The sequence below is a fragment of the Gigantopelta aegis genome, chromosome 3 (genome assembly GCF_016097555.1).
Source record: "Gigantopelta aegis isolate Gae_Host chromosome 3, Gae_host_genome, whole genome shotgun sequence".
Lineage (NCBI taxonomy): Eukaryota > Metazoa > Mollusca > Gastropoda > Neomphalida > Peltospiridae > Gigantopelta > Gigantopelta aegis.
The window spans coordinates 35329506-35342748 of NC_054701.1; the positions used below are offsets into that span (position 1 = coordinate 35329506).

At 39.7% G+C, this 13243-nt stretch overlaps 1 protein-coding gene across 2 annotated transcripts in view; it reads right to left on the minus strand.

Annotated features, from left to right (window-relative positions):
- The window catches only part of LOC121367942 (histidine ammonia-lyase-like), a 39251-nt gene that overhangs the window by 24880 nt on the left and 1128 nt on the right, over nucleotides 1-13243 (minus strand). The window contains exon 1 of one of the 2 annotated variants that reach the window (XM_041492410.1): nucleotides 596-827. The exons of the other annotated variant lie outside the window; for it this stretch is intronic. Coding sequence (XP_041348344.1) covers nucleotides 596-827 — 232 coding nt within the window. Of the gene's footprint in view, nucleotides 1-595; nucleotides 828-13243 lie in introns of those variants that run through there. 2 annotated transcript variants of the gene reach the window in all.

Below are 13243 nucleotides of genomic sequence, written 5' to 3' on the forward strand. Positions count from 1 at the left end.
TTTCTTGTTTAGAATATCAGTGTCTGTATATTCAACGTGTTTCTGATCATCTTAATATTTGTAAGAAGGCCAAACTGGATTTTGTTTTCAAAAAAATATATTTTAAGAAATAAAATGAAATTTAACCTAATACAAATAATAGAACGATCATAAACACGTTTAAAATACAGCCACTAATATTTTATGCAGAAAAATATATTTGATATGTAATTACAATCGTTAAAATGTCTCTGTTAGTCGATAACATCTTAAAAATTGCAGTAAACTCAGGCATGTGACTTTAAGACTCTACTAACCTCCATTATTCGGGATTTAATCTGGATTAGGATTTGGCGAAACTGGTGATGAAATCAGTAACCAAATTCAAGTATAAAATGACTGGATCTACAAAGCGCAGACAATTTTCGAAAAAAACAAAGGGTTATATTTTGGCGAATGGGAAGTAATATTTGCTTTTGCATTTGGCGATTTGGTAAATTCGCATTTGGCGATTTGGTAAATTCGCATTTGGCGATTTGGTAAATTCACATTTGACGATTTGACGAAAGACAGCTTGAACCCTGAATTAAAGTGTTTAATGCTGTGGTAGTCTTACCAACAGTTGCAAAATCATTGTCGTCGAGCACATCTTTGATGCTGTCGTCGATGTCAAGAATGGCACTGCCTTTCGCTTTTCTCACTTCGTACACTTTTTCCTCGGCATGGCCGACGTTGCTCCTCGATTTGTAGTAACGCCGTAGGGTTTCGTCTCCCAGCCAGGCTATCTTTTCAGCCCCTTTGCAAGGCACAGCGAACCAGTCCCCGCGAATTCTAACGGAGAGTTTCATTTTGATGAATGGCGTAGTACGGCTATAGCGCGATGACTATAGCTATATTGTTTAAATGCGCATGAGGGGTGTTCATCTGAGATAAGGAATCGGAACAGTACCAGCTGTCAAATCTTTAAATACACCACAACAATGCTCTCCTGTACAAATGATTGTTTATCGCTTTGATAAGTGTTATCAACATATCTAAAGTTCATAAAGGTGTCGTAGAGATAAAAATGTAATTTTTACAAATGGCGGTTTATTTTGTTTGTTAGGCATTAGGTATTGGTATTAAAGGATTCTTTATCATTATAAAACATGAGCAATAGTATTTTTTGATAGAAATTTCATTCTCATGATTTCTGAGTCCTTTTAAGCATTGGTTCAAGCGCTGTTATGAATTGATCATAAGCGTGGTAGGAGACCGTGTGTTGTGAATACTGAAATTAATGTGATTATGATATTAATGACAAATGATAGCATATGTCATTGGCATTAATAAATTAATGCATTTACTTCTTTCTTATAGCCTTGTGGTAAAGCGTTCGCCTGATACGCCTTTGGTCTAGGATCGATCCCGTCGGTGGGTCCATTAGGGCTTTTTCTCATTCCAACTAATGTTCAACAACTGGTGTAACAAAAACCGTGGTTTGTACTAGTCTGTTCGTGGTCCTTAACCATATGCCCGACGCCATATAACCGTAATTGAAATGTGTTCAGTGCGATTTAAAACACGTCTTTCTTCCTTCGTTCCTTTCTTTCTTTCTAACGTTCTTTTGTGTCACGGTCCATTAACCCCCCCCCCCCCAAAAAAAAAAACAACCCCAAAAAACAACCCACAACAACAACAACAACAACAACAACAAAAAACCCAACCAACTACTCAGTATTGTATTTTTTAAAAAAAAAAAATTCAGGGGGTGGGTATATAATAGAAAGTTAAAAGTTAAAAGTTTGTTTTGTTTAACTACACCACTAAAACATTTTGAGTTATTAATCATCGACCATTAGATGTTAAACAGTTGGTAATGTTTTATTCGTTGTCTGAAAGGAAATCCTCTGCATTTTTTTTCCAAAAGCAGCAAGTGATCTTTTATATCCACCATCTCACAGACGGGATAGAACATAACACGGCATTTAAAATATCAGTTGTGGTACTCTGGCTAGAACGAGAAACAGCCCAATGGTCCCACCGACGGGGATTGCTCCTAGACCGACCGCACATCAAGCGAGCGCATTACCACCGGGTTGCGGCTGCAATGTCTTTCGCTACCCTGTCACAAGCCGACACGATTCACCATGTGTGGATGTGTTTTCTTCCCTACTCTACCCCTCATGCTTACATAGTTTAAATACACTTTTATTTTGAAGGTATATATTACCCTAACCCAGTCCCCATGACCCTGACCCTAATAAAAAAACCCCCCAAAACCTAATGTTCGAACAGAACAGCTAGTCAGAACCTAATATGTTCGGCCGTAGTGAAATTACATTCGGAATATCTTATAACCCGAATCACGTCATTGCTTACTCATAGCAGGTATCACAGTTATCAATTGTTGACCTCCAATAGTCGATTATTAATTAAGCCATGTGTTCTAGTGGTGTCGTGGCTGCCAGCGAACTCGCTAATTAACCCAACAATTGTTAGTGATCAAGCTGCTAACAGATTGGAGTCTTGTTAATTTATGTTAATTCACTGTTGAGGAGTCATGATGTGTCATTAATGTTAAAAGTTAAAGTTTGATTTGTTTAACAACACCACTAGAGCACATTGATATATTAATCATCGGCTAGCAGATGTCAAACATTTGGTAATTTTTACATATCGTTTTAGAGAGGAAACCAGCTTTTTTCCCCCATTAGTAGCAAGAAATCTTTAATATGCACCGTCACATAGACAGAATAGCTCATACCACGGCCTTTGATATACCAGTCGTGGTGCACTGGCTGAAACGAAAAATAGCCCAATGGGCCGACCTATGGCGATCGATTCCAAATCACTCAAATAGCTCCAAATTATAATTTAAAACGCGTTCCTTGTGCTACTGTGTTCTGCAATGGCACAACATGGAAATACAATAAAGCTGTCGATTAAGCCATGGGTCTCCAACACCATCCTTTATATGTTTCTTATCTTATCATCCTAACCACTCCACCCCTCCTCTCCCAATACGCACGTGACAGGTTTATTCTACTCATTTAAAATAATATTAACAGAAGATTAAATTGTACTCTTAAATATCAAATTATCAGATATCATTTTCCAAAATCTGTTCTGGTTAATAGATGTATCATGCGCTTTCAGTTTAATATTGCCACATGTATAATGCCGTTCATTTTAATATTACCACTTGTATCATGCGCGATAATTTTAATATTACCACTTGTGTTACGCGCGTTAATTTTAATATTACCACTTGTGTCACGCGCGTACATTTTAATATTACCACCTGTGTCGCGCGCAATATGACCACTGGGTATAGTAATGAGTTAGAAATCATTTCCGTCAGTCGTCCCTTTCTAATTGCTTGCAGTACCAGGTGCATGTTGTGTGTTGCCTAAACAATAACAATATAATAATTGGCACGTGCTAATGTGTTATCAACATGGTAGCGTCTGTTATCATTGTTTCTCAAAAACACGAGACTAGCGATACAAACACTACATTTGATTCCATGCTTTGTCAGTTATGGCATGTTAACAGTAAATGTATTTGAAAATGTACACGTGAAAGTGTTTTTGGATGGAGTTATAACCATATTTCTAGACAGTCTTGTTTAATGACGATCGTGGATTCATCGTAGTGCTTATCGTATGTCATATTTCGTGTAGGGTTTTCCCCTCCAGTGATTCTGTGCGTGAATTCGTGTGTGATATCCGTACGCGTCTTGTTGGAATATGCTGATAAAACAACAACAACAACAATATTTAGACGTATGTGTGATTTCACTTGACTCTGAAGTCCACAGATACCAGGAGATCTTGTAAAAGCTGACGTGTTCTTTTTTATGGATAACTAAATGAATTTGTGGCTTTAAACGTTTGGATTATCACATGTTCATCAATATTGATATTAACTTGGATCTATTTACCAGTGTACTGATTAAAAAAAAACAAAAAAACAAAAAACAATGTTTTCTGACTAATCAAGCCTCGTGAATTCCATCGGTGAATTTTTCTGGAGGAATTTTCTTTCGTCGGATACAAGGTCACTTTGTAATTATATAATTATTACTGTGGGAAACCTTGATCACTGTTATCGAATTTCATTCCAAATCCATAAACAGAAGAAAATAACACACACCTCAAAAACACAAAAACACCCCCCCCCCCCCCACACACACACACACAAAACCCCGCAAAAGGAAAATATTAAATGAATACAAGCATGGCCAACAACAGTACCATTATGTTTCATCTAAACGAAGAAGAGGAAGCCAACGTTACGAATAACAACAGCATATCTGTGCAAAACATTGCGGGTACTGAAAACATAGTCTTTGGAGTAATAAACACTTTGCTTGGACTCTCTATCGTTATGGGCAACTGTCTTGTCATTTCTGCCGTGATGAAGACGAGGACTCTACAGTCGTGTGCTGGTTTCATCGTCCTGAACATGACCGTCACGGATCTGTTGGTTGGCCTCGTGGTCTTGGTCTCCACCGCTCCTTCCAGCTTCCTCAACTTCTACCCGTACTCGGACAGCGTGATGGCGCAGATAGCCTTCATCTCGATGACGGCTTCGTACATGTCCATCTACTCCCTGACTCTCGTAACACTCGACCGGTGGGTTGCCGTCACCAAGCCAGACATCTACACATCGGTGATGACCAGGAAGAAGGTCGGGTTCTACGTAGCTGGGTTCTGGTGTCTCGCCATGCTCAATGCTGGACTGGGCTTCATCTTCCCCAGATGCTACACGTTCGCTTCGGACAGATTTTCGCTCGAGCTGTGTCTTGTGCACTGTGGACCTTACTCCATCTACATCTACTCCAGCGTCCATCTGCTGCATTTCCTCATCATGCTGGTCTGCTGTGCACAGATCGTGAGAGAAATACGAAAGAAGCGACGAGTCATCGGTACCGCTTTCGGACAGAGTAAGCTTCTGCCGTATTTCAAACAGCAAGTAAACTTTTCCAAGATACTCATCATCATCCTGATTATGTTCGTCGTAAGCACATATCCGTACATGCTGTACTCCCTGATTCTCAAGAATGTTTCAACTGGCCGGTATTTGTCATTTGCCGGAGCCACGATGATGAATTCGAACAGCTTTTTGCGCGTTGTTGTGTACATGACTCTGGCGACGCCGATTCGAAGGGCGGTGGTTGCTTTATTCAGAAAAGAAACGACCCGGCGTAATCGGTTTGAACTTTTCATTGTCTCCCCTTCATTAATACGTCGTAAAAGCATGGAATCAGCTTTTAATAAATAGTCTGTTATCTGTTATTGTGTATACTTACTGCAGAACCATAATAAAAGATATGTTGTATCTTTTTTAGTTTGTTGTTTTTGTTTTTTATATGTGTGCGTGTGTATGAGAGAGAGAGAGAGAGAGAGAGAGAGAGAGAGAGAGAGAGAGAGAGAGAGAGAGAGAGAGAGAGAGAGAGAGAGAGAGAGAGAGAGAGAGAGAGAGAGAGAGAGATGGAGGAAGAAGAAGACGAAGAAATGAAGGTAATAATAAGCAAACAAGTTGAAATATATATTAGCATTTTATTTTTGCGGAATTAACCAAATTCATTGCTAGGTCTTTCTTGTACGTTTCTGGGTGTGTGTGGTGTGGTTTTTGTTTTGTTTTGGGTGTTTTTGTTGTTTTTGTTGTTGTTGTTTTTGTTTGGGGGGGGATGGGTGTTTGTTAATGTTTTGTTTAACCCACACTTATTACAACATTTATTTTTGCATATCTGTTTCTGACGGCCCTAAATAGTCCCTTTCAACAAAATGTTCGGGTGCTATCGGGTTTCTTCCTGTAGTGTGTGTATTAGCGATTACATATAATGTGTGATATATTTGTTATTAGCTAACTCGGACATGATCGATGTAAAAATGTTTAATGCCAAAAATAGGGTTATTCTTGTATTTGAGCGGGAAATGTTTGCTTGTTTTGGCAGAAATTTCTGACGGTAGATATTGATTATAATTAACTGTTCTTCTGTTAATGGAGAAGAGTAAATTGTATAACTTATACCTAATCCATTTGTTCTTTAAAAAACAATAACATAATGGCAGAACACTCGGACTAGTATGTGATAAATGTAACATAAATTAATGGAAAGAAAAGTTTAAAATGTGTCTTGTTTAATAACACCACTAAAGCACATTTATTATTAACCATCAGCTATTGGATGTCAAACGCTTGATAATTCTGACATGTAGTCTTAGAGGAAGTCAGTTAGCAGCAAGCGATATTTTATATATGAACTTTTCCACAGACAGGACAGCACATACCACGGCCTTTGACATACCGGTTGTGGAGCACTGGTTTTTCACGGGAAAAACCCTCAATCAAATAATGGATCCATCTGCTAACTGATCTAGATCCCACTCCATTTGAAAGAATGATAGAAATGCAGGGGCATAGACCGGCGAGAATGGGGGGGGGGGGGGGGGGGGGGGGGTCTGCTAGGTTCTTATTCGACCCCACCAGATTTAATTTAATGACGTTCTACATATTTTTATATGGTAATATGGTGTCGAACATATGGTTAAGAACAATACAAATAATGAGAAGAAACCCCTACCGCTACTCCGTGGTTTTGGATTAGTAGCAAGGGATGTTTTTTTTTTATGCACCATACCACAGGCTGATAGTACATACCAAGGCCTTTTTACATCATTTGTTAAGCACTAACTGGGACGAGATAGATTGGTCGCGCATCTGACGAGCGCTTTACAAATGGGCCACAAGCCCCGACCTACAAATTAATGGTGGTGTGAGACCAAAACCATTGAATCCGATCATCCCGAAGCAAATATTCCGCTTTCAGAACTAAAAAACATACAGGTTTATACATGTGGAGTTTCTGGTGGTGCAAAAACAAAATAGAAAAAAGGTCCACTTGGTTCATATTCGACACCCCCCCCCCCCCCCCCCCCCCCCCCCCCAAGATTACGCTACGCCCCTGGTGTGCGTTATTAAACCGAGGGGAAGGGGTGCTTGAACTCTCAGTGCTGTGAGCTATGACCAGGTTGTTGAACGGTCACAGCGAACATGCTAAAATATGCGAGACGTCGATCACAGAGGATTTAATATCACTTTATCTTCTTGGTGACCGGCCTCGGTGGCGTAGTGGTTAGGCCATCGGTCTACAGGCTGGTAGGTATTGGGTTCGGGTCCCAGTCGAGGCATGGGATTTTTAATCCAGATACCGACTCCAAACCCTGAGTGAGTGCTCCGCAAGGCTCAATGGGTAGGTGTAAACCACTTGCACCGACCAGTGATCCATAACTGGTTCAACAAAGGCCATGGTTTGTGCTATCCTGCCTGTGGGAAGCGCAAATAAAAGATCCCTTGCTCGACTGGGATCCAAACCCAGTACCTACCAGCCTGTAGACCGATGACCTAACCACGACGCCACCGAGGCCGGTGTCTCTGTCTCTTCAGGAAATATATAAGTGTATATCTGAAAGACGTATTACCGGTCTCAGTGGTGTAAAGGTTAAGCCATCGGACATAAGGGTGGTAGGTACTGGGTTCGCAGCCCGGTTTTAACGACAGTTTTAACGACTCAGTGGGTAGTTGTAAGACTTCTCTCTAACTAACCCACTGTCCTGGACAGACAGCGCAGATAGCTCAGGCGTGTTTGACAAAGGACGGCGTGCTTGGACTTTAAATGGATATAAGCCTGAAAATAAGTTGAAATGAACAATGAAATGACAGACATATAACAAAATGTCCTGTCTTGGACGGAGGAGCTTGTAGTGGTCATAATCTGCGCCTAAGACAGGCGTGCGCTATAACAGCTTATTCTGAATATGCAAGTTATTCAAAACACTTGATCTTGACCTTAGAGGGCGGGACGTAGACCAGTGATAAAGAGATCGCCTGATGCGCGGTCGCTATAGGACCAATCCCCGTCAGTGGGTCCCTTGAACTATTTCTCGTTCCGGTAATACGTCTACGGTCAAACAAAATTTTGTTTTGTTTAACGACACCACGGTAGCACATTGATTTATTAATCAACGGCTATTGGATGTCAAACATTTTGATAATTTTGACAGTCTAAAGCTATGTTTCCATTAATGCTGATGCGGTTCGCGTGCGTCCGATTTAAAATAACAAAACAATGTTTAATTCAGCGTGCAACTAAAGCAATATATTTTGTTTTATATAAAGCCAAGGATAACAATTTGCCAATTGATTGCAAGCTTAAATTATTTGATTCAATGGTCCTCCCAATACTTATGTATGGCTGTGAAATCTGGGGATACGAAAATGTGGACATAATAGAACATATTCATATCAATTTTCTTAGACGATTATTGCCAGTAAAAAAGGGTACGCCTATTTTTATGTTATATGGGGAACTTGGTAGAACGCCACTAAAACTAGTTATAGATCAAAGAATTATAGGATTCTGGGCACGTATAGTTAAAGGTAAATCTACAAAAATCACTAATTTAATTCTTAATTATATGATAAAAGACTCTATTGCAAACGGGCACAGTTATAATTGGCTAGAAAATTTAATACACCTGTTAAATAACCTAGGCATGACTGATATTTATATGTCGAAACATTTCCCATCCGTAAAAATACTAATTGAGCATGTTAAACGAAGGCAACTAGACCAGTACCTACAAACATGGCATAACAACATCGAGTCTACATCCAAAGGCAAAACATATTCTATTTTTAAACAAACTTTAAATTTGGAAAAATACTTTATTAAATTACCCGAAAAATTGCGGACCAACCTTCCGAAATTCAGAACATGTAATCATTATTTACCCACAGAAACAGGACGCTGGAATAGCATCCCAGTCGAAAATAGATTATGTACATTGTGTGAAGAAAATAATATTGGAGATGAATATCACTACTTATTTAAATGTAATTATTTCATGAATACACGCAAAAGGTTTATAAAGCCATATTATTATATAAAAAACTAGCACTCTTAAATTCAAAGAACTGTTTAATTGTAATAGAATAAGCACTCTCCGTAAATTGTCAAAATTAATCTCTGAAATTACAAGTAAATTTAGTAAAGCATAGATAAACATCTTCAATATCATTTTATACTTTTAAAAGTACTGACTTATAAACATTTTTATCTGCTTTATTTAAATGTTCTGTCACCACGTGTCTTCTTTTTAAAATGTGTGTATAGCTATTTTGAATTATGTCTGTATATATTCTATGAAGAACTCCTGTTGTCATCTTGTCACTGTAAATAACTATTGTAAAATATGTCCTCATATGCTGTCGTTTGACGGCCTGAGTGATTCGAAATAAAGTTTGAAAGTTTGATTGCGGTGTGGTGCTTGCGTTTGTTGTCTCCATTAATGCGGCTACTGACTGCGATTACTCCAGTAATGACAATCAAGATGCAAACACTGCAACATCACAAAGTTTTATTATTTGAAAAACTGCTTATTATGATAGTCGCAACGTACAATTTGATACAGAAAAAATTAAAAAACAACAAACAAATAAACAAAAGAAAGCGCCATTGTTAAAAATTAGAACCATATACCAGAACAATACAGGTCTATGATTTTCATATGTTCATTTAAGAATTGACCACAATTATTTTTTGGTTCATGCAAGTATGAACCGAAAAAACGATTTGCACACTGTATGATCCCGCGTAGAGGGTCAATCAAAAGTGTGCACATCGTTTTTTCGGTTCATACTTGCATGAACCAAAACATAATTGCGGTAAAACCTTATAATTAAATTTATATGCATACTTTAACAATACATAACTGAATTTATTTTGTTTAGCTTTAAATATGCCTGTAGTATTGTTTGTGTAAACTTCATTGATACTTATGTCCCGTAAGAATGCGAACGTTCATTCACTATTATTTGAATCAGGTGATTTGTTTTGTAAATGACGTCATTTCCTCCAGCTGCTGTGCATTTTTACGGATCATTTAGTTATATTGGAAGGAATTGTCCTATTCGTGTTTAGTTTATATTTTATGAAAGTGAATGAAGGGAACGTGTCTAACATTTATGCTGTTGGTGGAACCGTTTAATTTTCGCCAACAGCTGTTGAATATGGCTTACAAGTAAGTTACAAGCGTAAAGTTTCCTACATGATTTCTTTGGCCAACGACCGAGTCTCATGTTATGGTTAGCGAAGAGGTTTTTTTTGGTTGTGTTTTTTTTTCTTAATCAATGTGTATAGATCCATATGTCTACTCTGCTATAGCATTTTCCATTAATTTATCGTATACATTTTTTTTTTTGTAGCTTTCACGTGTGTTTTCTTCAAAATATCTAAATATGATTGCCAGAATAATCCGGCTTGTTGCACAAAAGTAGTGCGAGTCAGTGGGTGGGGGTGGGGATAGTAGACGTGGATTAATTTCATCGAGATATGAACGAAAAAAAGTAAGCACCTCTGGACCAATCAGACTGCCGTAAAGTGTATAGATGCAAAGAAAATTTAATTACATACATACATACATACACACACATATAAAATAAAAAAATTATATATACTGTGTACTAAGTGATATTTAATTCATTACAACGTTCACTTTCATAAAAACGGAGGTAAGACCTGATACATAGGGTAAGGTGGGGTAAAATGCCCCCCCCCCCCCCCCCCTTACGGGAAAATTACCCCACTCGGGAATTGAAAGGTGCAATCCTCCAGGTAACACATGGATTCGGATGACATTAATACAAGGTAATTTCACACGGGAGATGAGGGATATCGTTAAAACCATTAGTGAGCAATTGGCCTATTTTTGAAACTGAGCCAACTGGGCGTTTTGACCCGTGCCTGGGGTATAAGGCCCATGGGGTGGGCGTTTTGACCCTCCCAAACGAGAATCCACTATACAAGTCAATTATTTATTTACTGAACTTAAAACCTTATACTTTCATATAAAATGAACGTTCTTCACCAAAACCATAATAAAACGATCGATTATAGTTCCTGTAGGAGGCTAGCCATCGTTACTTTTCGATGGTTCATTTGAATTCAAAAGTCGTCGTCTGACTGACAAATCTGACAAATCTATTGAGCATCGCTTTTTTGGCAATCTGCATGCAACCATTTGCGGCACACTAGACATTGCACCTACTGTTCAGCGGGGCAGCTATTGGAGAACGGCTCTCCGCAAACTAGGTCTGGCCAGTTTTCATCGTCAGAAGAGTCGGCATGAGCATCTGGCAAGGGGTTTACATTTCGGGTGTCTTTAGGTTTCTTCGTTTTAGGAGTCTTTTTCGTGACTTGTTTTGGACGCTTGACGGATGCTAGGAGTTTCTCTTTATAGGGTGAAGCCGTCAATATCTCAGCTTTATTAGCTTTCCGTTTGCGAGCACGCTTTTGAATGGATTTTGGTTTGGCGTACAGTGATGCCAAGATCTGCTTGGGACTGGATAGTGAACTTTGATTGGAAGTGGAAGGCACTGGAACATTGTTGTTGACGTCTGGTGGAGCGGACTGGTTAGCACCGATGTCTGGTGGAGCAGACTGGGTAGCAGCGACATCTGGTGGAGCGGACTGGTTGGTAGCGACGTCTGGTGGAGCGGACTGGTTAGCAGCGACGTCTGGTGGAGCGGACTGATTGGTAGCGACGTCTGGTGGAGCGAAGGTCTCACTGACCGTATTTTCTGGAGCAGGTTGCGGTTCAGTCAGTGAGTTCCGCGGTTACAAAGTCCTCAACCTGAAAATATGTTATTGTTGAAGGGTCATAAACCGGTAGCGCGGAATCCATTTGCTGCTTTTTCCAGTGGTGATTCTGTTGTAGGGATCCGAAAATATGCACGCCACGTCATATTGAGAGATTCTCTTGCCAGCGTTCGACAACATCCAATTGTCGGCGGCACGGTTATAAGCCACTTTTAGGGGCTTAAAGAATGAGACGTCTACGGGTTGCATCTTATCGGTGCAGTGAGGAGGCAAAATTAGGAGGACTATACCATGATCTCTGGCAAAGTCGATGGCAGCAAGAGTTTTATGGCTATGATGCCCATCAAGAATTGTGTTTTTGCCGCAACAGATGGTTTCACGTGGGCATTGAAATGTTTTAGCCAGTCAATGAAATGCTTAGAATCAGTCCATCCGTTGGGAGTACACCTGCCGAGTGTTCCAGGTGGCGCCCCGGTCATCAGGGTGTCTGCCATGCGTTTACGTGCGAAAATAAACATAGGTGGCACATATGTGCCTGCGGCGTTCATGGCGCAGAGCACAGTGGTAGTTGCCTGAAATCAAACGAAATAACTCGTCAGTCATATCCAAAAAATTAGCTTCAGCAGCGATCATCTAATGATTTCAACATTTGAAATGAAAACAATAGGCTCATGATCAACCAATTCAACCCTTTTCCTAGTGACGGGGCAAAAAGCCCACTGTGGGCGTTCTGACCCACAACCAGCATGGGCCTTTTGCCCCGATCGCCATGTTGACCAAAAATGTCAGCAGCTCGAGAAATTAGAAACACAGTCATATGAATGAATATCAGCACATTTCGAAAGTAAACAGCCATAGAATCTTAACAAATACTAACAGTGATGGCCCCCTCACTCTACACCAATTGACGCGTCGAAGAAAATGGCTCATGCTTACATGAAATGCCCCGAAAACCGAAAAGTTCTCCTCTCACATGCCAATTAGATTTCAATGGCGAACCTGTTAGTTCCAGAATCTTTCAGCAGATGTCGCCGTTCTCGGTGGCCAACAATAGAATCAGTGAACGAGGACGTATCTATAGGAGACCGAGGGGGTGGGCCTTTTACCCCGCCTTGGCATTTTACCCCACCTTACTAGTGCAGAACTGTCACATGATGCTTAATATAATATTAGTTAAAAATATATAATTAAATTTTCTTTGCATCTATACACTTTACAGCAACCTGATTGATTCTTTCGTTCATATCTCGATGAACCGAAAAAATTTAAACCACGCCTACTCCCCCCCCCCCCCCCATCCCCCACTGACTCGCACTACTTTTGTACAACAAGCCAGATTATTCTGGCAATCATATTTAGATATTTTGAAGAAAACACACGTGAAAGCTACAAAAAATGTATACAATAAATTAATGGAAAATGTTATAGCAGAGTAGACATGTAGATATATACGCAACCTCTTCCCCAACCTCTTCGCTAATCAGTATGAAACTCGGTCGGTGGCCAAAGAAATCATGTAGGAAACTTCACTTCTGTAACTTACTTGTAAGCAATGTTCTACAGCTGTTGGCGAAAATTAAACGGTTCCACCAACAGCATAAATGTTAGACACGT